We start from the raw sequence: 25,848 nt of genomic DNA, 5'->3' as shown, positions 1-25,848 counted from the left end.
CATCACTAGTATGTACTAATCAAACAATATTATTAAATATTGTATTACGCTTTCAAAATAATACATACAAATATCTTTAAGACTTAAAATTCATACGTCTGATTATTTTTGTTCAGGTCACCCCCGAGAACGAGTTCGCCCCCTTGTGGAGCAGTCCTTCCGTGGATGGTGCAAGATTTTTCCCTAGTGTGGTCGTGGATGAGGATGTAAGCCCAGATTATGACGTTGTCACCGTTACAGCGACTGACGCGGACCTCGGCGAAGACGGTGAAGTGACGTACAGCATTACGTCAGTTGTGTCAGGTACAGAGACAATGTGTACAGAGACAATGTGTACAAAGGGTCATGATCAGTGAAAACCTCTGCTCAGTTCAAAGTAGGATTTCTCCGAAACAAAAGACATGGTCTTTATTTTTTCAACATTATAACAATTCTGTACTAATTCTTCTTTTATTCCTGCAACGGAAATTGAAGGCCAAGGCTTGAAATTTATGATATCAACTCAAACGTTTCAGATACGGGTGTCAACATGCCAGGGGTGTTCATTATCGAATCTGGAACTGGTAAACTTAAAACCAGTTCTAGTTTGGATTTTGACCAATCAACGGGAGGAGTGAAGTATTATGACGTCACGATCACAGTCTCCGATAAGGGATCTGTACCAAAGAACACTTCAGGAATTCAACGGGTCAATCTCACCAACGTCAACGACATTGCGCCAAAGTTTGTGAACGATACTTACACTGTCAATGTAGCCTGTACCGATGTTGTGGGATCGTCAGTCGTGACGTTGTCGGCCGATGACGAGGATAGTCCGTCACTTGTTTACGAAATCGAAGCAGGAACCAACCAACATGTGTCCGTTGACAGTGCTTCAGGGGAGGTAACTCTCACGGCCTCCACGACAGGTGTCACTGTAGAAGACTTGGTCCAATCGATACCATTACTGGTGTCAGACCAGGGTACCCCGAATCTTCAGGGCAAGGGTCACCTCTTGGTGGTCTTTGAAAACTGTCAAACCAATACCGAGTGCAACAATGACACCAACGTCCACACGCCAATGTTCTCAAAGTCTCTCCACACAGTTGCAGTTCCAGAAAATGGGACGGGAGGTAAATATTACCCAGAAAAAAATGTTTAAATGAAAAACCGTTGTTGTTCCAAGAAATGGCATGTTCTCAACGGCTTATATCAAATTAAACGAAAGAAAACCCCTTGAGCACTGCACACATTGAGGGCTTCACACACTGTACCCATGTCGGGAATCGAACCTAGGTCTTCGACGTGACGAGTGACCGCTTTATCAACCAGGCTACCCAGCCGCTCTGCAACTACCACCAAATGCTAATGACAGTGATAAAATATTTGTCAAATTGTGTGTTAAAAAATTCTGCAATATTTGGTCTGTACATATTTGAACCTGGGTCTGACAATCAAGTGATCGACATAACGAGCACGTGATTTTGAAATCATCCATATTAGCTAGCAAGCTCGCAAAATCCCGTTAGTAGTCATTAACGACCGACATGCAGAAGACCGACATGCTGAAGACAAGTTCTAACCTAAATTGTAAACGGCGCCATGTCCACGAAGTGTACAGACTATAAAAGTTAGTACTGTGTCTGCATTGACATTTTTGTTGATGACATAGTGATTGAGTATTGTTTAACGCCACTGTTAGCAATATTCCAGCAACATCACGGCGGTGAACTCCAGAAACGGTCGCACACATTGTACCCATGTGGGGAATCGAACACGGGTCTTCAGTGTGACGAGCGGACCCTTTGACCATTAGGCTTCCGACCACCTCCTATTCATTACGCTTGAGTGCATTGTTACCAAGTATCTAATACACTCTAATACAATTCTACTAATACCATATTACTAATAATCACTTTAATAATCTGTAATAATCCAGAGAGTCTCATCTTAACATTCTCGGCGACCGACGCCGACAACGGAACCAACGGACAGTTTTCTTTCAACATCATCGACGGCAACAACGATGGCTTGTTCCGACTTGACGGGGACGACCTTTACGTGCAGGTCGTAGACTACGAAGGCTCAGCTTCGGTAAACTTCACGTACACCCTGATCGTCACCGTCGTCGACCATGCTGCTGATGCCAAAACGGGCGTGACTGTTGTCGTAGTTGAGGTAAATATTCGTCTGTGTATGTTGACAGGCATATGTATAGTGAACAACAAAAGAAACGCATGTTTCGAAAAAATGAAATCTCATAAAAGTAAGCGTCTTCTAAAAAGTTAAGCGCCATCCAGTATATTTTGCGAAAAATATAGGCTGGCACATAGAAAAAAACGAGCTGTCATCATTTGGTTTAGTACTGTTAGTTAAAAACACAAAGCCACAATGGTAATTATCTTTTACTTTCCACAGGGTGAATGCGCTTTTGGTTAAACATGCATTTTGCTTTCCTGAAAAAGGTTACCTTCTTTTGAAAAATGAAAAACAGAAATGACTTTTTTATGGTCGCATGATAGTCACTTTTAACAAGTGAAATTTAATAGTCTTTAATAACCGGAATAGTTAGTTTGATTTAAAAACCAGTGTCATCATATCTGTAACAATACTTCCTTTAATTGCAAATACAAATGATTATAGCGTCCCTAAAACAGCTACCAGATGAACCTTCTCTAAATATGGATTGGTCTTCCAAATTAATTCAGCCTGACATTTCCACAGCTTCACATCTTATTTTTGATGCTTATCTTAGACTGGCGCTTAACTTTCTATTCTCGGTATATTTCAAAACTTGACTAAAAAACGTTTCTGTTGTTATATATCATTAATATCTAGATGCTGATTTGTGTTTGCAGAAGCATCATACCTGAACGAAATGTGATTATCAATGCTGTCTTAGACGTTTCTTGATAAGTTTAGCTAAGGACTACCTTTCCTTAGGCTAGTTTAAGTTAGGAATGCCAATTAGTTGTAAGCATATGCTATGTGTCTGTGTGTTGCTGTTTAACGCCGCACTCAGCAGTATTCCAGCTATAAAGCTGCGGTCTATTAAAAACCAGACCTCCCAGTGATCAATAGTATGATCACCGATCTTCGTACTCGAGATACAATGACGTGTCTACCACGTCAGCGCGCAAAACCACCCGATCCCTTTTGCCTCATACCACAAGTAGGAGCTGCGAAAGACTAATTCTATCCAGGATCGGTTGGTTTGAGTTACGTCAGCGGTAGGTATTCAGGTAATAATTGCAAGATTGCAAGTTCAGATGTTTTGATCTTTACATTCACCAGATCAGTCCCCAGAACGAGTTTGACCCAGTGTATCAGAGTCCGAAACCGGACAGTAGCGGTGAATTTCCAGCACTGACCGTGGACGAAAATGTACCCCTTGGACATGAGGTCATCGTCGTTACGGCCACCGATGCTGACCTTGGAGTGGATGGCCACGTGGTCTACAGCATCGACTCCGTTTTGACAGGTGAACCAGTGATTAAAATATACTGCAACTGCAAGGATGATTTCTTGAAGGACTTTTCGAAGTGATGAACATGAGATCAAGTTTATCTTGGGTCTTTATTTGTTAAGGTCAGACCAATCTTATTTCTCGTTTTACGGATCCCGGTTTTTTTTTCAAGAATCCTAATGTTAATGTGATATGAATGAGATACTCTTGTGAAACGTATATTTAGATGATATATACAAACCAAAAGAGGTTACAATGCATAATCATGTGGGCTTTTGCTTTGATTGGTGATTTTGTTTACCCTCCTGTCTTAAGGTTTTCTGAGGATAAAACTCCGAAATTCGGAAAACAGGAAACAAAATTCAAACGATTCAAAGTGAGACGAGTTTGATAGAAGCAGTTACAAATGTTTTAATACAAATATCTTACATAAGTACTTGCAAACATTCACACATTAACGATTCTGTTTTCGAAACTAAAATCATTGAAAATTTTACTGAATCTGTTCCATCAATCTTTTATTCAGTACTCAAAGACCACAGGCCAAAGACTACAATATAAAGTACAGTATATAGAATCATTTTAAACCTATATGTATATACAGTATTATGTGCTATTATGTTTCATACAACATTTTTGTGACGTTCGGAGGATGGTCGGTGGCAAGTATTCTTTTCTAAGTTTCATAGAATGATATGTAAACATCGCAACATTCAGAATTATACCAGGATTCTTGCAGTTTAGTAAGGAGTAAAATTTATCTATAGATGGAAGGACATAATAAAATTCTTTAAGATATACAAATAGTTGCAAACATTCACACATTAACGATTCTACTTTCGAAACTAAAATGATTGAAAATTATACTGAATCTGTTATTGAATTGTTCCAAATTGATGGCATATGCCTGCTAATGTTTCTTCATTTAGGCCATGAGTTCTTTGAAACCTCCCCGCACAGGTGTCTGATGTATTTGAGAATGGAACCCGTATAGTTTCTGATATAATTCTTTTAATATTTGTTTTATTTCAGTTCTGCTTTTATGTTATTATGTTGATGTTGTGCCCAGTCTCATCACTATATTAACGAACCATTAATTTTTCACCCTTACCCTTTCGCCATATTTTGATGCTGTGCATGAGTGAGTGTCTGAGTATGATGTATCATGGCTGCGACACCAGAAATGTGCTTCTCATATTGTTTCCATGTAGGGAATCGAACACGGGTCTTCGGCATGACGAGCAAACGCTTTAACCGATAGGCTACCACCTTCTGAAGTTCTCAAATGACCTTCATCCATGTGATATTTGCTTCAGATGCTGGTGCCAGTGAGCCAAACAAATTCTCAATAGACCCATCCTCTGGACGTCTGACAACATCGTCTCAATTGGACTTTGACCCTTCAACAGGCGGAACCTCATATTATAACGTCACAATCTTAGCTTCTGACATGGGGTCCACGCCAAGAAGCGTTGCAGTACTCCAGACAGTGATTGTTCAAAACATTAATGATATACAGCCAGCTTTATCAGTAACCATGACAACCGTCAATGTACCGTGCGGTACTGCAGCTGGAACATCACTGGTGACGTTAACGGCTGTTGACGATGACGGACCAAACCTCAATTTTGCTATTGATTCCGGGTCTAATCCGTACGTCTCAGTCAGCAATTCAGGGGAGGTAACTCTTCTAAGTTCGCCAGTAGGTAGCGCTGTGGATGACCTTGTTGAAAATATTCAAGTCTTGGTCTCAGATGGTGGAACCCCGGAATTAACAGTTACTGGGCATGTGCAGATACTATTCGAAAATTGTGGAAACAGTACTGTTTGTTCTTCAGTTACTACGGCAACGACTACTAAAGGTAAGATTGAAGCTAACATGGAACAAGGATGGCCCAGTCGTCCTTGAAATCTCTACACACTGATTTTGCGCGAGGCAGTAGTAGGATTCGCAGTAGTTCATGCAGGGAGTTTGATCATCTAACAGATGGTACTTGTTGATTCCCAGTCTGGCTTTAAGGCGACAGAAGCGGGACAGTGTAGCATATCAATATGTTTCCAATATTAAACTGGGGCCGAACCAGTACAAGCAGTGACTCACTCAACAGGGGGAACTTGAAGATATAACTGAAAAATGTTCAACTTTAAACCCCATTTTTACCTTACCCCATTTGTAAGTGATTCAGTTTTGTTTTATGCCGCACTCAGCAATATTCCAGCCATATATTGGGGCGGTCTGTAAATAATCTAGTCTGGACCAAGAAATCCAGTGATCAACAACAAGAGCATCGATCTGCGTAACTGGGAACCGATGACATGTGTCAACCAAGTCAGCGTGCCTGACCACCCAATCCCGTTAGTCGCCTCTTAAGACAAGCATAGTCACCTTTTACGGCAAGCATGGCCTGTTCTACCCCGGGACCTTCACGGGTCCATTGCTAAGTAAACAGAAGTACATCTGCAGATGTTGTTCATGCTGCAGCTGCAACGTGTGACTGCAACAACATGACGACGACAGAAGATACTCCGCCATCCAGGTCGACCAGTGACGTCATTGAGACTTGGATAATGAGGGCAGCAGTCATGCTGTTGACAGCAGTGCTGTTTGGAGTTCTCGCCATGCAATGCAGGTAAACCGTCACGCCTTAACTATAGCAATATATAGTTAAGGATAGACGCTATTAGTTGACAAGTCATTCAGTAGCTTATTTTGAGGGGATTTTTAACATTATTTTTCTTTTAAACAAGCCAGATGTGTACTTTCTTTTTTACGTCAGTATGCTATGTTTAATTCCAGGCCGAAGACACCCAGAGTTCCTCAGAAGAGTAGGGGTAAAGGTGAGGATGTATTACCAAACAATGTTCTTGATAAAGCGGCCGTATCCTTTATAACGTTCGCTTGTGCCCGGGTTCTGTTCCTCACATCAATACCAGGTATAAACCCATTTGAGGTATCTCCAAAAGTGACAGACCCATTAATGTGTTTGAGCAACGTTGTCCAACTTTGGAGTACTGAGATTTGTGCATGAACAAATTAACTTGTGATAGTGATTCTGTTAAGTGCACACTCGACTGTATTTCCACGTGGAATAAGAAATAGGTTTATATTATCCGATGGCGCTGTAGAAATGTTGCTCCAAAGTGACAAAACAAAGACTCTTCCTTTGCACAAGCTGACATACATCATCGTGTCCCATTTGCGAGTCGATGCTCATCATGATGATCACTGGTTGTTCGGTCCAAACTCGACCAGACCACCGCCATATAGCTTGAATATTGCTGAGTGCGGCGTTGAACAAAGTCAAACCGGATCAGATTGATTTTCCTTCATCTACTTTATAACAAAAATGTTTCCGAAACAAAGCAACTCGATCCATGTCGTTAGATTAATTCAGCTCTAATAAAGAGTTATGTAAATCTAAAAATGTCTTAAAACAATTTGTACAAATGTTGATTTCTTAACTATTTATATATACATATTTATTTCAGCCCGATAGCCTATTTCTGATTTTTCTGACTTTGACGTTTAAGATCATTGAATCTGACAGAAAGCGTGCCTCAGTTGCAAGGCAGTGTGGCCTATAACTACATTTACTGGGCATTATTGCCTATGTACCTTCACGTTTCAGTGTTTCCCCGAGAAAATACCCTTGAGAGAGGGATCCAGGATGATGCGGTGAAGCCCTTCGATGATGATCTGTAAGTTAGTCTATGTATACATAGACTAAATATGTGTTATTCGTTGCATCCCTCTACTGAGTCTAACAAACCCTAGTATTATTAGTACGTTCTCTGTACTTTCAGTATGGCGATGTATATTTTCATGACTTTCTAAGCAGTAACATAATGCCATAAACGATTTAAATAGTCGGGATTATTTTATGAAAGCACCGCATCCATCACGCACGTTCTAGTTGGTTTGTCGAATTTTCGCACATAACAAGCATCGAGTTGGGGACGAGTCTTCTTGGAGGTTAGGAAAAGGGGCAAGTGGTGACGAATGGGGAATTTTGTAAGTTCCGCCAAACCCTAAACAGTAGCCTTTGCCTGACTGGTTAATCCTTTCGGCCGTCTCGCGTTTGATTGGACGGCCATAGGTCGCTCCAGGATAATATGACGTGACCTTCTATTGCTTGACAAGTACGAGATGAGCCACGACCTGACAAATGACCCCAATTTGCATATATGGGGACGCCCTCCAGAACATTCCATTTGTTTAAGAGGGAAACCGGTTGTCGTCTAAATACTGGAAAGTTCCATTTCCTCGTGCAAATCGTGTCGTGATGGTGTCTTGCTGAACTAAATTGCTGTACGACATGTGTTAAACAGTAGCGGTATTGATTTCACGCCACGGTCAGCATGTATTGCACGTGCTTAATCGCCAATCTACCTGTAGCAACCAAGTATATTCGTCCAGGTCACTTACCCTGCATGCTTGTCGCAAACGAGTTCACTGCGCTGCTCATCTAATACTTGTCAAGCAGTTGGGTTTGTTGGACTCAATTGAGAAGTGTAACAACGAATAATACTGAGGCAAAGTTTACTTAGACTGATGTGTAAGTATATCTTAATTGGAACTGTACATATTGTACTCTACGTAAATAACGAATACGCGTTGACGACGGTGATTAACATCTGGTACTCCATGTTTAAATCCATGTACGGTTGTAACAAACTAATGTCGTGGTCTCTTTACCTTCGTTATGACCGTTGTTGACTTTGCGTTCGTATCTGACTTTGCGTTTGTAGCTGACTTTGCGTTTGTAGCTGACTTTGCGTGTGGTGTTTACTTTGCGTTCGTAGCTGACTTTGCGTTTGGTGATTACTTTGCGTTCGTATCTGAGTTTGCGTTTGGTGATTACTTTGCGTTCGTAGCTGACTTTGCGTGTGGTGTTTACTTTGCGTTCGTAGCTGACTTTGCGTTTGGTGTTTACTTTGCGTTCGTAGTTTACTTTCCGCAAGGTTTGATGTAACAATCAGAATGAGATACGTCACTGTAATGGTCTCTTACAGTATATTGTGGTTGAAATGGCTATAAAGTAAAAAATATACGTGGAATTTTCGCGTTGGTTTTAACCGTATAGTCTGTTTGCAGTGAAAACGCACCGATCATTTTCACTTTAAATAAATATGTAAATGAAGTGAAATTAAGACTACGAATCCTAATAATGTTACCTAGCCAAGTGAACATTTAAATCTCAGAATTTTATTCAACATAGGATAAAAGTCCTTTAACAAACAATTATAGATTCAAATCGTTATTACTGGTTTGTATTACAAGGGGATATGCACATTAAATGAAACACCGAGAACACGTAGGGTTGGTCGAAGTTAAATCTCATCACGTATTGCACCTGCATTTGTTTCACTGTTCTAACTACTGCGCTTACCCCCTCGTAATACAAACCAATAATAATATTGAATTTATGATCGTTTGTTAAACAACTTTTATCATACGTTTAATACGATTCACAGATTTAAACGTTCATTTGGCAAGGAAAAAATATGAGTATTTGCAATCTTAATTTCACTTTGATTTACATTTTCTGTTTACAGTGAAATTTAATGGTATGTTGTCACTGCAAACAGGCTATAGTTTACTATACTTGTGACAAGACGGTCACGATGGATAGATGCCTGTAGACTTTGTAAGATGGTATATGTTGTTGCCTTGCCTGGTGCTCATCAATTCATCGTTGTCGTAAGAGGCGAGTAACGGAATCAGGTGGTGGGGATGACCGACTTGGTTGATACCTGTCACCGTTTCTCAACTGCGTAGATCAATATGTAGATGTTCTTTTCAATCATTGGATTGTCTGGTCCGGATTCAATTACATACAGACCGCCGTCATATAGGTGCAATATTGCTGAGTGCGGTGTAAAACACAAACGTCCGTTGCTTGCTGCCATGTGTAACACGTTCGTATTTCAGAGAACACCATTTCCTACACAAATAACCACCAGATGATGCCTGCATTAGAAGAGGAAATACCTTCACGACACGATGCCGAAATTGAAGGAACATTTCAAGAAAAACATGCGGTTAGGTGCAAGATATGGACGAGTACACTGCAGGGACAATAAAAGATCAACTGGACCGTCCAAGGTGTTATTTCATATAATGAATAATCACGGCACCATCCAGTAACAACCGAGCGCCAAACCAATGTTGTGAAACGTTTGCCAAGTTGTATATAACAGTAATTTGACAGCAGCGCACCACTGGCCAAGACAATGTGTTGATACATATCGTAAAGTTTCCCATTTCTTTAACTTTTTCGTTTTCTAACAGCTTGTCAATTAAATCCTAACACATTAAATTTAATTGTGACAAATATGTTTGTCATTTACATGTGCAAGTACTTTTGTCACAATAATGTAAAATTTGAAAAACAATGAATGCTCACGTTTCTGATTTTTTAAAAATATTGACCTACTCTGTATCATTTGTTTAGTTTAGTTGAGTAGGTATTCCTGACATACTTGTTATATATTATGTTTAAGTTCAAATGAAAATGCCAGTGCACAAACTTTATTTTTTCAGTTCTTTTTAAAAATACGTATTATTTCATAGCCGTCAGTGGATGAGTAGATATGTCATAACGCAGACAGCATCCCAAGATTATATAACTAATATGCGAAAAATGGTATTTAATGTTCATTATGATTTTGTAACTGTTTATATTTTTGTATCATTTTGTATTAAATACAAGAATTCATACATAAAGTCTACACTGTTCACTTTACTTTACCATGTCCGGCTTATATTTTGTGATGACTTCTTTGCCAGACAATCTTCTAGGTTTGTATTGTGAAGACCTCTTCATAAGTCCCATTTGAACAGTTTGACGTTCGACAACCTTACTGTACCCACATAGATTCGTAACGGTTAAATTCGTATGAGAATGTTTCGATATGATGAAAATTAGATACGTGCTTTTTGTATCCTTTGACCTATTTAATTGAAGCCTCTTCCTTCGTTTTCATCAAGTAAATTCACTGGACTATTTACAGATCACCATCATGCCGATGGAATATTGATGAATGCGTCATTGAACAAAAGCAAAAATGTTTCCGGAACAAAGCTACTCGATCGATATCGTTACATTAATTTAACTCTAACAACGAATTATTGTAAATTGTAAAATGTCTCAACACAATTTGTTAAAATTGTGATATTTTAAATATTTTTTATTACTTTTGTATTTTCCCACGCATGCTCAGTAAAACGTATGGATAGTCTAACTTTTTCTAACATTGACTTTGCGACGTTAAACAACCAATTTAACAAGCCGTCTTCGAGCGAGCACGATCCTACCTCACGCCTACTTCACTGATCAGTGTCACTGAGTGAGTTTAGTTTTACTATGCACTCATCAATATTCCAGTCATATATCGGTGGTCTGTAAATAGTCTAATCTGGACCAGACTATCCAGTGACCAACAGCATCTACATCGATTTACGAAACTGGGAAACGACGATATTTGTCAATCAAGTCATCGACCCTGACCACCCGATCCCGTTAGTCGCCTCTTACGACAAGCATGGGTTACTGAAGACCAGTTCTAACCCGGATCTTCACGTGTCTCAGCATAGGGCATTGTAGTGCTGAAAATAATACGTCCGAGGTCCAACAAGCCTACACTGATATCCATATACATATAAAGAAGGAAAGGGCAATATAAGCCCCTCTGGGTCTCAGTGAGGAAGTGAGGAAGACAGTGAGGAAGTTAGTCAAAACGATGCACGTGACATCACAAACGGGATAAGGAAACAAACTGCTAAAACAGGTTGTAAACGGGTTGGATGACTGGAACGAATTCTTATTTCAAGCCAGTGCTTGGTTGTCGGGGGCGCAATACACAGTGCCGTGTGGTGAGGAACAAAGGTCTTTGGCTCAAATCCACGGGTCTGCTTTTTATGTTTATACGTTTTTCAGGATCACACCAGCGCTCATGGGTTCACTGGAATGGTGAACACCTAAACACTGCATCTTTTGGGGGGACTTCCTTCCACATTAAACCAACTAGTCTTGAGATAAACTGAAAAAATCTCACTTTCAAATTCGATGGTCTAGCGAATCTTATATCGCAATTTTCATATAATTGTTCCGCCAGAACTTAATTCACTTAAATAACTACAGCATATACTTATAACTTCTAATAACGAATGTCTTGGAATACGAATTATTACTGGTAGATAAACCAGGAAACAAGAAACTATATGATAACAATGCTGTGTTTATTTATTCACTGTAAAAAGTGTATTTAGTTTGCAAACATATTCAATACTTTTTTAGACATAAACGACATCCGAAACGGAAAAAAATCATTTAATGCGCTTCGTCTAAACACCCTGTAAACGCATGAAATGAGCGATTGTCTCATTGCTTAATAAAAATCCCCTGTTTAGCTTTGAAACATGCATCTTTCCCATAGTTAGACCTTGTACATAGTTAGCTCTAAAGTTTAAACGTATTAAAATGATGGAACGTGGGATGTATTTACGATCTAAACACAGTTACTATATTTAGTGTAAAGTGATATCTACAGACCGAAAAGCATGCTCAAAGTGCAACGTGGATTCTACCTATTTATACGTGTACTTGTGTCTCTGAAGATACATGTGAAACATGTTTTCCAGTCACTTGACGATCTCGTTCTACCAGGTACCCTGCTGACAGTCGCTTTCTTAAGGAGACACCACGCGTACAACTAGTACATAGTACATCAAACCCTACACTATGGAGTCTATAAATGTTGTGTGAACATATATATTTCTAGTGGTGATATATATTGGCGATCGTTGATATGCTGCCCAACACTTGAAGAGGACCCGGTGTACTTGACTTGTGTACTGACTCTTGTTTACCCTAAATAAAGTTGAACGTGCTGCCAGTTAACTGGGATGCTTCTTGTGTGACACCATATCCAAACAGCCAATCACACACAGTTCAAATCCTTTGTCAGTTACAATTCTATTCGAACTTGAGGGAGAGCTGGATTCCCTACCTCTTCAAATTGTCGATTTTTTGGTAAGATCATGTGACCAAACTGCTTCAGCCAATCAACAAGTGGACTGTAGCCGTCATTTTGCCACGAACTGAGTAGCCATGGAAACCACCGGAAAGGCGCTGTAAACGCATGTGCAATATGGTGGTCGATTGAGGAGTAACACGAGGCAAAGACGCCATTGACTAGTACCGTTCCTTCGTCTGTAAGTGGCACATACACGCCTAGAAATAAACGAAACAAATGGATGAGTGAGTGAGTTTAGTTTTACGCCGCACGTTTATGGCGGCGGTCTGTAAATAATTGAGTGTAGACCAGACAATCCTGTGATCAACACAGAGCATCGATCTGCACAATTGGGAACCGATGACATGTGCCAACCAAGTCAGTGAGTCTGACTACCAAATCCCGTTAGTCGCCATCCTCTTTAAAAAAATTTAATGGCTAGCTTGTCTACCCCGGACCTTCATGAAACAAATGGATAATGTACCAGTGGTAAATATGATAGGTTTATACCCGAGAATAAACAATCTGGATAATTCGGCGAAACAGAGTATGTGGCGTATGTGCAAATTACATGTGAGAAATATCGTTCACGTGTTTCCTGAACACAGTATCTATGGCTTGGTTAACGGGAGATCAACGACAACAAGCCACTGGACATTGGACGTCTACACGCTGGTCAACGTGATCGCGTCATTGCTATTCGCAATGACTTCAGTTGCCGGGTACGAACGATAGAACGTGTTAAGACAGCGATTCCGCGTCACCGACAGCACTGATGGCGCAGTGGTCGACCCCGTGTAATAACACGTCGCCAGGACCGTCATAGCGTCCATCACCACCTGCAAGACCGATTCCCAAGAGAAACAGCTCTGGGGACTGAACATAGGAAACCACCAGCGACCAGTCAGTGACCGAACCATTCGGTGACGTCTACAGGCGGAGAACCTGTTTCGTCGATGTTCTTCTGTGATAAGAGTAGATATTTTTGTCTCCAGAGACGTTTCTTTTGTTTATCAGTACATATCGATGGATCACTGGAGATTACAGAGGAGATTCTGGAAAAGTCCTTTCTGACCCGCCATTCACACGATTCGTCTGGGGCGGAGCGGTAGCCTGGTATTTAAACGTTCGTTATTAGACCTATTAGTATCATGTGTGAAGTCCATTTCTGGTGATCTCAGCCGTGATATTGCTGGAATTTTGCTAAAACCCGGCGTGAACCTAAAGACATTCACTCACAATAAATTGATTATTGTCGTTCTTACCTTCCTTGACAACCGGCTCAACGTCGGTGACCAGAGCTGGACACAGAGGCTGCCCACAATTTCCCTTTGAGAACAGGTAGTCGCCAGGCTTCACGGTCAGCGCGAACCTGGACACAGAGGATGATGTCACAAGGGAGACGATTATGAACCTTGGCCCCGTTTCACAAAGCTCTCGTCATTTGTGACCAGCTCGTGTTACTCCGGGACGAGTCGAATACCGATTCTTCTTGGAGATTACGGAAAGGGACGAGTGGTGACGAATGAGCATTCGCAGCACTACGCCTTTCGTAAGCTCATGATAAAGTATTGAGTTACGACTGATCGTACCTTTACGAACGTTTTGTGGATCGGGATCCAGCGCCTAGATTTTCGAAGCGCTAAGACAGTCGTAAGTGCCATTCATTAACATTAACTTACGGGTATCTTAGCGTTAAGAGAGCTTCGACAATCTAGGCACAGAATTCCATTACAAATGCAGACAAACCACGTTATCTCTTCAACAGACATTTAGATAGCCACCCCAATCATTTTGGCTGTTACCTGTGTATCGAATAAACGGGGAACAGGGTTCTCATCTATGACGATCATTGTATGTCATCTGGCTCTGCCATACACCGAATGTGTGAATCGATGCTCATGCTATCAACCACGAGTTGGAGTGGCACGTTTGTTTCCTTGCCGACATGATACAGATTCAATGTTGCGGCTTAAAACGTCATTGGACCATAGGGCGCCGTTCCACAAAGTGAGGGGTGGTTTGGTGGTAAAACGTTCTCTCGTAACGCAGAAGATCCAGGTCCGATTCTTGACATGTACGGAAGCCTATTAGGGCCACGCTTATTATTCAGCATCGTGTATCTTGAAAATTCAACTTACTACCTTGAAAATTCAACTTAGTATGTTGAAAATTCAACCTCCTATCATGAAAATTCAACTTACTATCTTGAAAATTCAACTTAGTATCTTGAAAATTCAACTTAGTATGTAGAAAATTCAACATCCTATCATGAAAATTTCAACTTAGTATCTTGAAAATTCAACTTTCTTGAAAACTGAACTTAATATCTTGAAAATTCAACATACCTTTGTTGAATATTCAAGTAAGAATATTAAATATTTAAATTGGTACCTTGAAAATTCAAGATAATTAGTATGTAAATGAAATGTTTTACGTTCATTATACACAGTATGTTGAATTGTCAAGATACAAGATACCGATTAATAGCGAAGCGTGGCCCTAATAGGCGTCTTCCATCTTTTACTGACACAGTTCCACTGACACAAGTCCTTACAATAAACTAGGGCGGTGTGATAGCAAAATGCTTACAGCGTTCGCTCGGCACGCCGAAGACCCTGATTCGATTTTACATGGGTACAATGTGTGAATCGATTGCCCTTTCCCCGCCGTGATATGGCTCGAATGTTGCCAAAAAGCGGCGTAAAACACACTCACTCACTACAGAAAATATGTTTATAGCAAATTTGCATATAACCGAACCAAACTAAAAATAGTGGTCCGTTTGAGTTCGTTATAACTGTGCATGGCGTTTTATTATGAGTATTTTACGGTTCGAGAAGAAACGTGAAAAAGACACTCAACACCTTCCTCTTCGAGAAATCATTCGACCAGATCAGTCGTGACCCATTTGAGCATCTACTTATTAGAAAATATTACGCTATGTTGCCAGTTTAATGTTGCTGACGAATACTTCACTTGGCCCACAGTAACATATACTACATACAGCTAATGAGTGGATTTAGTTTTACGCAGTTTTTAGCAATGTTCCAGCAACATCACGACAGGCCGCCAGAAATAGGCTTCATATATTGTTCTCATGGGTAGTCGAACCAGGGACTTAAGTGTGACGAGCGAACACACCAACCGCTAGACTATCCCACCGCCGCTGTACTCACACTAAAGGCGATATTTTGTAATGTCTTTGTATTATTGCTGTGTGACATTTGACTCCTACCAAATCAGCGTCACATTTACAGTTATTCATTTCAGTCATTATACTATTAGCGCAGCGGTAGCATGGCATTCCGATTGTGACAGGTCGTTAAATTACCGTGGTAGCATGTTCCCTGTGTTGTTGCTAGTAGCGACGAAAACAAGATGGCGCCCGGAGAGAGAAAGGCTTGGCCCGCTTTCGGTTGATATCGTCAGGTAGATGGCGCTCTTTGCTGGCTGACGTTTCAGAAAGGTTTTCACCTCGGTGAATATCACCTGGCCATTGGCAACTGGACAAAAAACATCGGGTTCATTGAGTACACCATTCTCATATGTCTCAAATAGCTCCAAGATCTTGAACACAAGATATTGTTTCAGATTATGTAACCATTTACATAGTCAAGACTGAACTGGCCTTCAGCAAACTATTTCTGTCGTAAGAGGCGACTAACGGAATCGAGTGGTCTGGCTGACTTGGCTGACACGTCATCGTATCCCCATTGCGTAGATTGATGCTCATGCTGTTGATCACTGGACTGTTTGGTCCAGATTCGATTATTTACAGGCCGCCGCAACATGGCTGGAATACTGCTAGGTGCGGTGTTAAACAACAAACAAATCAGTTGATGCAGTTATATATTGGAGGTAGTTTAAACCCAAGTACAAACGGTACAGTTATCTGCTTTGATTTGACAAGCATGTGAATAGTAATCTCTATAAAAAGTTGGACGCCTCTTCCATCTGCATGTATTCACAAAACGAAAAAGGTTCCCTTTTTATAAATTATACCAATTTAAAAAACATGTGTTGTAAGAAAGACATCAGAAAAGTTAGCATCCGGTTATTTCTTAATGAAGTTATCGAGGAGGAAGTCCAGCATTTCACACAATATTGTTAACAAACTTGAAGTGACACAAAATAACAACAACGTAACCATCACGTAACGCCAGTTCACGTTTTATGACAAATATTCCATGGATCAGAACGTACATTGTGTTAAAGTTTGTGGTGGCAGATAAAGATGTCCGAAATTGAAAAACAACAAACATCTTGACAGAATGAAAGTGTTTTCACAGTAACTTGATTAGCGTATGATTCCATATATAAATCTTGCTTTGTCGAATTGAACCAAATTAAATTGTTCGATATATTCAAGGTTCAACACAACCGCAAAAATGTCAGGTCGACACAACCACGTGTGATTGCATTAATCCATGTTTTCCAGGTCAAGAGTATCTACAGGTTGTCAACATATGAATGCATCTACAATATGCGCACTAAAATAACATCCACTCGCCCGCACACAGGGGCGCAGCTACCATTGTTAAAACACCGGGACTTACACATGATTATTGCTAAAAAGATTGGCAAGCCCTCAGTACTATCTAATTAAGAAACTTCGCAACCTAAGTGTATCTGCAATGCGCCTTAAAATATCATTCACTCACCCCCCACACGGGGGCGTAGATACAATTATTTAAAAAATCCGAGCTTACACATGATTATTTCTAGAAAGGTTGCGCAAGCCCCAAATACGATCTAATATAAGAAACTTCGCAACGTATTTATTTATGTGCATCTACAATGCGCCTTAAAATAGCATTCACTCACCCCCTACACAACTGCCCACCACTGTCACATTCCACATTAATATCACCTACCAGTTTTCACCTTGTGCCCCGCTCTGAGGTTCTTCATAGAGATGTCCGTGCCATCCTGCAGTGTAAGCGTGACGTCACCGGGGAAACAAACCTGGTCAGTCCAAGGACATGGGCAGCACTCCCAGTCGTTGTGGTGCACCTTACTACGACAGTGACACTCGCATCTCCTCCGGACGGACAGGCCATCCTTCTCCTAGATCAGATAGACTGCTAACTGTAGGGCCCTTAAGTAGGTCACGTCACTTCGCGAGAGTTTAGTACTTCCGGTGATGAACAACGTTTCCTAACTTTTGGATTGGTCTCAACGGTGTCAGCTGGCACTAAGAAGCCGATGACCAAGCAGGAATTAAAAATTTCCGATCTAACCATCTCCAGTGTATTGCGACAATAAACAGCTGTGATAGCCAGCCACGGTTGTTCTTTTGCTCCGGTTTAGAAAAGTCATATTTGGCGGTCGCGCAAATTTTGAAACAAAACTGGGACTCCTTTCACGAAGCAACTTTTGCTAAGGTTAACCTTTACGCCCATTCTTTAATGTTGCGCAAAAGGTTACCTTAGTAACTTACGATCACCTTAGTGTTTTGTGAAAGGAGGCCTGGTTCTTGAATATACGCTTGTTCACCGCATATCTAGTGCACTTCGCACTTCGCGAGACTTACGGGCTTAATGCAAGTGACGCAGTACAGATGAACGTTAAAGGTCACATGCAACGTAAAACACAACGTTGCAGATTCTGCTACCTTTCAGTATGCACTTACCGAAACAAATCATAAAAAATGCCAATTCAACCTATAAAGTTGAAAAAAACGCGATGAAAGAAAAGCCCGCGAAATTGGAGTTGAAACGTTTCACTAAATTCCCCCCAGCTCTGGGAGGAAAACTGGTTTCAACACCTGTGCTGCGCTGCGTCCATAACGCATGCGCAGTGAATAGGTTCGCGGAGCTTGAAACAGTATGCATGCCCAGCGTCTGAGTTCGTGAGCAGTAGTCTAATCTTGGTGTGTACACAAACAAGTGAATAATCTACACGTAACGTAAAAAAACTTGTTGATTGTGGTAAGCAGTCTCTGTCACAGAGGAAGCTCAGTGTCTGGTTTATTCACACCTATATGTCTGCCCGCCTGTCTGCTAAAGACAACATTCAATACACAGCTTCAATCATTGACCACGTGCAATTTGAACTTAACACCTATCAGACTATACGACATGAAGGAAATAAGTTGATTTATGACTCGTGCACTCGAGTCCCGTGTCTGCCACATTATGTAATTAGGCACGTGTGATACACATGACATGTCTTTATGTCTGTGGGTTGCAAACAAACTACATTCATTTTTTTCGGATGACTGGATCTGACGGAAACTGGTGCAAACTCTTGTCAGTTTCAAGTCCTGCTTTGTACTTGGACGAATGACAGATTCCAGTCACGCAGTAGTTTACCATCTCTACTGACATGATTTTTTATTTGATCGAGCGCAAATTCAGAGAATATATATTTTCAAAACCCAACATCTCTATATACATTCTTCATGGATAACGACTTGTCTTAGTGTGTATGATTTTGTTTGACAACAGTATATGAATCCATACTGAAACGACATATCAACTACACAAAAAGAAATTTTATCCGTAAAGAATCTTACTTTCTTGTGACTCGCTATGCTTCTAAAATGCCCATCAAACAGATCATCTTTCTGTACACACAATGAACCCTCAGCATATGAGCAAATGAAACAGCCAATCAGAAACCATCGTTACACTTGAGTGCACATCCACCCGCTATGACTGGGTTCGGTCTCCCGAGGGCTTCGTTTCGGTGGAAGTAAGCCCAAGAACAAAATATTGCACTTTTGAATCGCGATTGTACGCTTATAATTTTGTTTATTTGTTTTTTTAAAAGCAGCAATGCATATTATATATCATGAATAAGTGATAAATGGGTTTTAATTATGTTTGATTTTTTGGTTGCATGTGACCTTTAAGGAAATACGGCCAAGTACCCCATTTCCCGAACACCAGGTGAAAACAGTGTCAGTTGTGTCATGGCACTGGGGGTATTGCAATGTAATGTTTCCTTGTATTTTGATCTTATATCGGTGAGGGAATGCGCCTATTAAGAGATTGGTGACATTGGGGGTTATGAATATACGGATGGATATGAGCGAAATGCATGTAATATACATTCCAATATACACTCTGTGCCCAGATAGCCTCAGTCCAAGTATATCATCCAGATAGCCTCAGTCCAAGTATATCATCTGTTCCTAGATAGCCTCTTTCCAAGTATATCATCTGTTCCTAGATAGCCTCTTCCCACGTATATCATCTGCTACTATATAGCTTCTTTCCATGTATATCATCTGTACCCAGGTAGTCTCTGCCTCTGTATATCACCTGTTCCTAGACAGCCTCATTCCAAGTATATCATCTGTTACTAGACAGCCTCTGTCCAAGTATAATATTTGTGCCCTAACAGCCTCTGTCCAAGTATATCATCTGTACCCAGATATTCTCTACCATGCATATCATTTGTGCCCTAACAGCCTTTGTCCAAGTATATCATTTGTGCCCATATAGCCTCTGATCCAGTATACCCTTAATGCCATGATTCTCTATGCTCACAGGGGAAGCTGCCTTACCTCTTCGTCTTGTTCAAGATCTCTCTGAAGAATCAACTCCTTGTTGGGCCCATGGCGTAATCGTAACCGAGCTGTCACAACGGAAGTATGCAATTATTCGTAGCCCGAGAATCATGGGTTCAGAATCTCACCTTTGATGATGCCTAAACTGGTTACATTGCTAACACGATGTGTATTATTATTACACCTGATTAAAATCCAATACACATGGAAACAACACGGTTTTGCTTACTCGTGTATGGTTAAATAACTGGCGCATAGTTTTCTATGCTGACCAACATTGAACTGTCACACTTCCGATATACATAGTAATATATGCATCACCATTCACGTGAAAAACATTAGAAATGTATCCGCAGTAACATGAAAAAGAGTTAGAGGAAAATCATAATTCTATACCAAAGAGGCCCAACAAACTACTTCAATGAAGATGTTTCAAAATACTGACTAATATATTGCTGTATTAACCTAAAGTTGTCGCCTATGTGTTTTAAACTGACCCAATCGACTAAGGCGTCAACGGTGAAGATTTGCGTCTCTTGGACAAGCAAAGACCCTATGTTTGTTTAAAACCCGTTTCGCAGTGAAGTAGCCTCGTGGTTAAAGTGTTGGCTCGTCACGCCGAAGATCCGGGATCTATTCCACACAAGGGTGTGAAGCCCATTCCTGGTGTCCTCTGCCGTAGTGTTGCTGGAATATTGCTAAAAGCGTTGTAAAAATAAACTCACTCACTTTTCATGACGCAGATGACCCAGGTTCAATTCCCCGCATAAGTACAATGTGTGAAGCCCATTTCTAGTCTCCTTTGCCGTGATCTTGCAGGAATGTTGCTAAAAGCGGCGAAACATCAAACACACTCAGCTACACATCCCGAATATAAATATCTACTCACGATAACTGCGTTCTCCCTCCGTACAACAACCTAGAACAAATCAAAAGCATCATTAAACATACCCAGAGTATACAACCACAGTTTGAACGGAAGTTATCCATGATATGTATTATTCGTGCCTCTCCATATGTAGCTTTTCAAAAAAGCGTTCTAGGAATATTCTTCTTCAAAATATTCAAGACGTGTTCGTGGATATTGTTTGTCAAAGTGGCTGTCGGCATTCAACAATGGCACCCCTGGGGTCGCTATGCGTACTATTTCCGAGTGAAAAAACCAAAACGTCCGGATAAACGGGGTTAGACTGTATACAGAATATATGACGATGTTTGAACGTGAGAGATGTTTCAGTCTTTACGAAAACAGTCAGTTACTTCCCGGTAATATGTCAAAATGTGATATTTCACCGATGCGATAAGCATGGGAATATGATGAAATGTTTAACGATGTAGAGCAGGAAGATCATTTCCAACTGATCTGTAATCTTTATATTTTTGTTCTGCCAGAGTGAGTGAGTGAGTGAGTTTTACGCCGCTTTTAGCAATATTCCAGCAATATCACGGCGTGGGACATCAGAAAATGGGCTTCACACATTGTACCCATGTGGGGAATCGAACGTGGGTTTTCGGAGTGACAAGCGAATTCTTTAACCACTAGGCTACTCCACCACCCTTTTGCTGCTAGAATGATATGGTAAATTTCAACATGTTGTATATTTAATCTTTCAGAAAATGTAGACAGATTTTTTGTTATGTATGCCGTTTCAGCATATTTTGCAAGAAAGCAAAAACATTAACTGGTCGCCGCCATATACACATGGACTATTGTTATGTACGACACAAGAACGAAAAAAAACCAGCATTACATTGGTCAGCACTGATTCAGTTACATACTCTTAGTGTTTAACGCCGCCCTCAGCAATAATCCAGCTATAAAAATCGAGTCTGGACGAGACAATTCAGTGATTTTCATCATGATTATCGTTCTGCACAACGGAGATTCAATAGTATGAACTGATCAGCAAGGACAGCGCGCCTCATCACCTGATCACGTTAGTCACTTAAGACCAGAATCTGTTACCAGAGACCAATTCTAACCCGGATGTTCACAGGTTTTGTATATCAGAAGATTTAGTATAACCTAAGCCGTATTATACATAACACGCTAAGAAGAATGTGATTCCAAAAACGACATCGGTTTAAAAGTGCAAGGAAGTAATCCAAAACGGGACAGCACATACGAAAACGCTGTACAGTACATATGAAAATACTGGACAGTACATATGAAAACGCTATACAACACATATAAAAAACGCTGTGCATCACATGTGAAACGCTGTACCTTACACATGAAAAAATATGAAAACGCTCTACAGCACATATGAAAATAAAGGACAGTATACATATGAAAACGCTGTACAACACATATAAAAATGCTGTACAACACATATGAAAATGCTGGGTAACACATATGAAAACGCTGTACAACAAATCTGAAAACACATATGAAAATACTGGACAGCACATATGAAAACACCTTACAGCACAAGTGGAAACGCGAAGTCATAGGTATTTGTCACCGGGGTCAACTTACTGTGCACCATCAGCAGGAACCACGCCAGCACGCTGTAGCTCTTCATGGCTAGAAGTGAGGGCTGAGGATGCGTCTAGTCAATCCCAGGCATCACCTGCATCAGTGTAGGTTATCACTGCGGACTATCAGTTGCATATAACAGTTATTGTTCTTCCTCCGGATGTATCCTGACATTTTTAAAGGTCAGTGTTGACAGAATTGTTTCTAAAAACCGAACTTCGTATGTCGACGCTGTTGTTAGTTTTTTTCATTTTTTTAGTTGTTGTTTAACGCTGCACTGTTTGTAGATATGTGTTGACGGTCTGTAAATAATCGCTTCCAGACCAACAACCCAGTGACTGACATCATCAGCATACATGAAACTTTGTGTTATGTTTGTTTGTTTTTGTTTAGCTAAGCCTCGGACTAAAGCGACCTTCACACGGCAAACTTACATAAATTTCAGAGTTGTCGAAATAGGATTGGTCTCTATTCTCACCAGCTTTTCCATCAAAGTGATTTGAGTGGTGTCAAACTCGTGTTCTTCAGGAACAACCTATCGAAGTTTAATTTGTGGAAAAGCGAGTTTGACTTTAAAAATGTCAACAGCTGCGTGAAGGCCGCTTAAGACTAAATCATGTAACGATCTAAGCACAATTTTAGTAAGACTAAGCTAAAGTCTGTCACCATGGCAACGCATGCTCTTCTCAGAATGCTGCCAGCATGACCGGGAGGTCTTTAGTGACAAGACGACAAAGCACACACAGGTTATTGACTTAAGACACTTAAGAGCTCCAGATAAGGCGTGGTTGTTTACAGTCAATTGTAGCTCGGATCTTTACGGGAGACACGCACGGATTGTTGAAGATCAGTTCTAACCTGGATCATCATGGGTTGCATGACAGTAATATATCGTCAACACATTCTGCTTGACAGGTATTAGATGAACCACGACCTGACAAATCACCTCAATTTGCATATATGGGAACGCCCTCCAGAACATTCCAAGAAATAAGAGGGAAACAGGTTGTAGTCAAAATATTGAAAACGACATAACTGTGCATATTACAATTGGTCATGCAGTATCACGGATAAAAACATGCTGTTCACACTCACTACAATTGAAAAAAAACTTACAGGAATTCACAGTGGGTTTACCTCCCTTGTAAGTGCCAGGAGCCTTAGAATCCTGGTTCACTCTGTGTAGCTCACATATAATCTCAGACACTGTCTAGAACATTGTCAAGCTCTCGAGGAAATACAATAAATACAACAAAACAAGATAATAGTTTCATGGTTTTATTGCTTTAAACACAACAGCACTAAGTATATAAATATATATACTAAGTATTTAGTACTGCATGTAAAAAAATGAGCACCTTCTAACTAATGTTATATGACATACTCTTAAAAGAGATAATGGGTACTGCATGATATCCATGTATATTTGTGTATCAACACATATAAATACAACATGTAAATATGACACTGACAACACATAATCCATTTGAATATTGCATATGGTGACATTCACTGCAGGAGGTCATCATCATCATCATCATCATCATCATCATCATCATCATCATCACCACCACCACCATGTCATAGAGGGCATGATCAATACGATCACCATCAACAAACTTCACCATTATTCTGCAACAGGTCTAGTGAAGACTTAATCTCCATATTGTAGCAAGCCAATAACTGTCTATTCATCAGTATCGGGCAGCCTGGCATTTCATACCATCATCAGAAAGATCATCACTATTGTAAACCAATCTTAGCCATCTGACTTCAGATGGGTTCAGCAGTTGTAGCTGAATACACATTTGTACAATGTTCAAAATAATAAGGGTTTGCTTTTGCACAAAGATGCAAATAGATAAAAATAACAATATATAACAGAAACAATTTTTTGGATGACATTTATGTTATCATATATTTTTTTCAAAACTTTTTGCACTGTTAATAAATCACTGTAAAAAGATGGAACATATACGCAACATTCTTTCATCCATCTACAACATACAGAGGCAGTACAGATATCAAAAGAGCAAGGCATTAATCTAGCACAAATATATATTTTAATATAAATATATATAGCACAAACAAATAGCATATAATGTCTTGATTTGATTTTGATTGGAAGTTATGTTATCACATTGTTCAGAAAATTATTTTATTTACTTCTAAAAAAATGAAACAAGCCATGTGGAAATTATTACATATTTGGGTGAAAAAAATCAAACTTTGGTGAAAAATCCAATATGCATATTCACAGATACCTGAATAAAGTTATGACAGTGGGTCCATGTGCAATACAATGGAAAGTAAAAAGCAAATCTGATGTTGTTCATGACTCTCATACAAGCTGATATATGTATTAGAAAAACAGTTTCAAGAAATCTGTAGACAAAACAAAGAGAATCAACCAGCATGACAAAGGAAACAAAATATGTCAGAGAAAGAGAAACTTGTCATCATGTGTGACCTCTGTGTGAGGTGTGACCTCTGGATGATATATGATATGTATGACCTCTGTGTGACTTTGGTGTGACTTGTGTTCACCTTGGTGTGACCTCTGTGTGACACCTGTGACCTCGATGTGATGCTTGTGACCTCTGTGTGACCTCCGTCATCATCAAGTTCAAACTAATGACCATTCACCATCACTCATGCAAGTAATAGAAGGTTTGAGAAGAGTGGGATTGAGGATAAAAAACCTTCACCGTAGAATCCCTTCCTACACCTACCTACAGATTTACACTGGCAACAGTTCATTCAAAACGGGAGCTTGAGGATCTTATGTTAGAACACTCCTGCCAAGCGAATCTCAGAAGGTTTGAGAAGGGGAGGTTAGGGATTAAAAAACCCTTCCCCGTAGGACCCTTCCTACACCGACCTACAGATTTACACAGGCAACAGTCCATTCGTAGGAGAAACTCGAGGTCTCTCATAGACCTCGCATGCTAGAATATTCCTACCAATGACCATTCATCATCACTAACACAAATTATAGAAGGTTTGAGAAGAGGGGGGTCAGGGATTTATAATAAAAACCTTCACCGCAGAACCCCTTCCTACACCTACCTACAGATTTACATTGCCAACGGCCCATTCAAAGGAGGAACTGGAGGTTTCTCATCCACACAAGTTAAAACATTCATGCCAACCATTCAAACTGCAGAAGGTTTGAGAAGAGGGGGTAGGGATTAAAAAATCCTTCACCGTAAAACCCCTTCCTACACCTACCTACAGACTTACACTTGCAACCGTCTATTCAAAGGGAGAGTGTGAGACCTCTCATCAGCCAGACATCACTGGTGTTTCAGCCTGTTGACCCTACTCTCACTGGAGGTACATTGCTTCCCATCACAGATGTTTTCAGGTTGTTATGGCCCTGCTCTG

The 25,848-nt window shown here is 40.3% G+C and overlaps 2 protein-coding genes across 2 annotated transcripts in view; one reads left to right on the top strand and one right to left on the bottom strand.

The window, feature by feature from the left end:
* LOC137260832 (protocadherin Fat 4-like) overlaps window positions 1–9,402 on the top strand; it is a 65,603-nt gene extending 56,201 nt beyond the window's left edge. Inside the window, exons 47-55 of the mRNA XM_067798392.1 lie at window positions 117–303; window positions 516–1,112; window positions 1,919–2,157; window positions 3,274–3,460; window positions 4,762–5,307; window positions 5,928–6,075; window positions 6,243–6,283; window positions 7,075–7,144; window positions 9,378–9,402. Of these exons, the coding sequence (XP_067654493.1) occupies window positions 117–303; window positions 516–1,112; window positions 1,919–2,157; window positions 3,274–3,460; window positions 4,762–5,307; window positions 5,928–6,075; window positions 6,243–6,283; window positions 7,075–7,144; window positions 9,378–9,402 (2,040 nt within the window). The remainder of the gene's footprint in view (window positions 1–116; window positions 304–515; window positions 1,113–1,918; window positions 2,158–3,273; window positions 3,461–4,761; window positions 5,308–5,927; window positions 6,076–6,242; window positions 6,284–7,074; window positions 7,145–9,377) is intronic.
* Window positions 9,403–11,666: 2,264 nt separating this feature from the next.
* Window positions 11,667–22,598, bottom strand: LOC137261592 (sonic hedgehog protein-like). Its single transcript, XM_067799372.1, has 7 exons — window positions 22,462–22,598; window positions 20,872–20,901; window positions 19,980–20,050; window positions 17,341–17,533; window positions 15,798–15,969; window positions 13,729–13,835; window positions 11,667–12,681 (listed from the first exon to the last, which is right to left on the bottom strand). The coding sequence occupies exons 1-7, from the start codon at window positions 22,505–22,507 to the stop codon at window positions 12,416–12,418; spliced, it is 885 nt and encodes a 294-aa protein (XP_067655473.1). The 5' UTR covers window positions 22,508–22,598; the 3' UTR covers window positions 11,667–12,415.
* Between the last annotated feature and the right edge of the window lie 3,250 nt (window positions 22,599–25,848).

This window comes from Haliotis asinina, chromosome 14 (genome assembly GCF_037392515.1).
Source record: "Haliotis asinina isolate JCU_RB_2024 chromosome 14, JCU_Hal_asi_v2, whole genome shotgun sequence".
In the NCBI taxonomy this organism is placed as follows: Eukaryota; Metazoa; Mollusca; class Gastropoda; order Lepetellida; family Haliotidae; genus Haliotis; species Haliotis asinina.
Note: the sequence above shows the minus strand (reverse complement) of the source record. Positions and strands in the feature narration are given on the sequence as shown.

Bases quoted from the DNA above. Each gene is read 5' to 3' on its own strand.
- LOC137261592 (XM_067799372.1), bottom strand. From the start codon at position 22,507: ATGAAGAGCTACAGCGTGCTGGCGTGGTTCCTGCTGATGGTGCACA. The intron at 20,051-20,871 runs GTGAGTAGATAT...CCGTTGTGACAG, and splicing joins GGAGGGAGAACGCAGTTATC to CTCGGTTACGATTACGCCAT. The intron at 17,534-19,979 runs GTAAGGCAGCTT...TATCTGATCTAG, and splicing joins ATCTTGAACAAGACGAAGAG to GAGAAGGATGGCCTGTCCGT.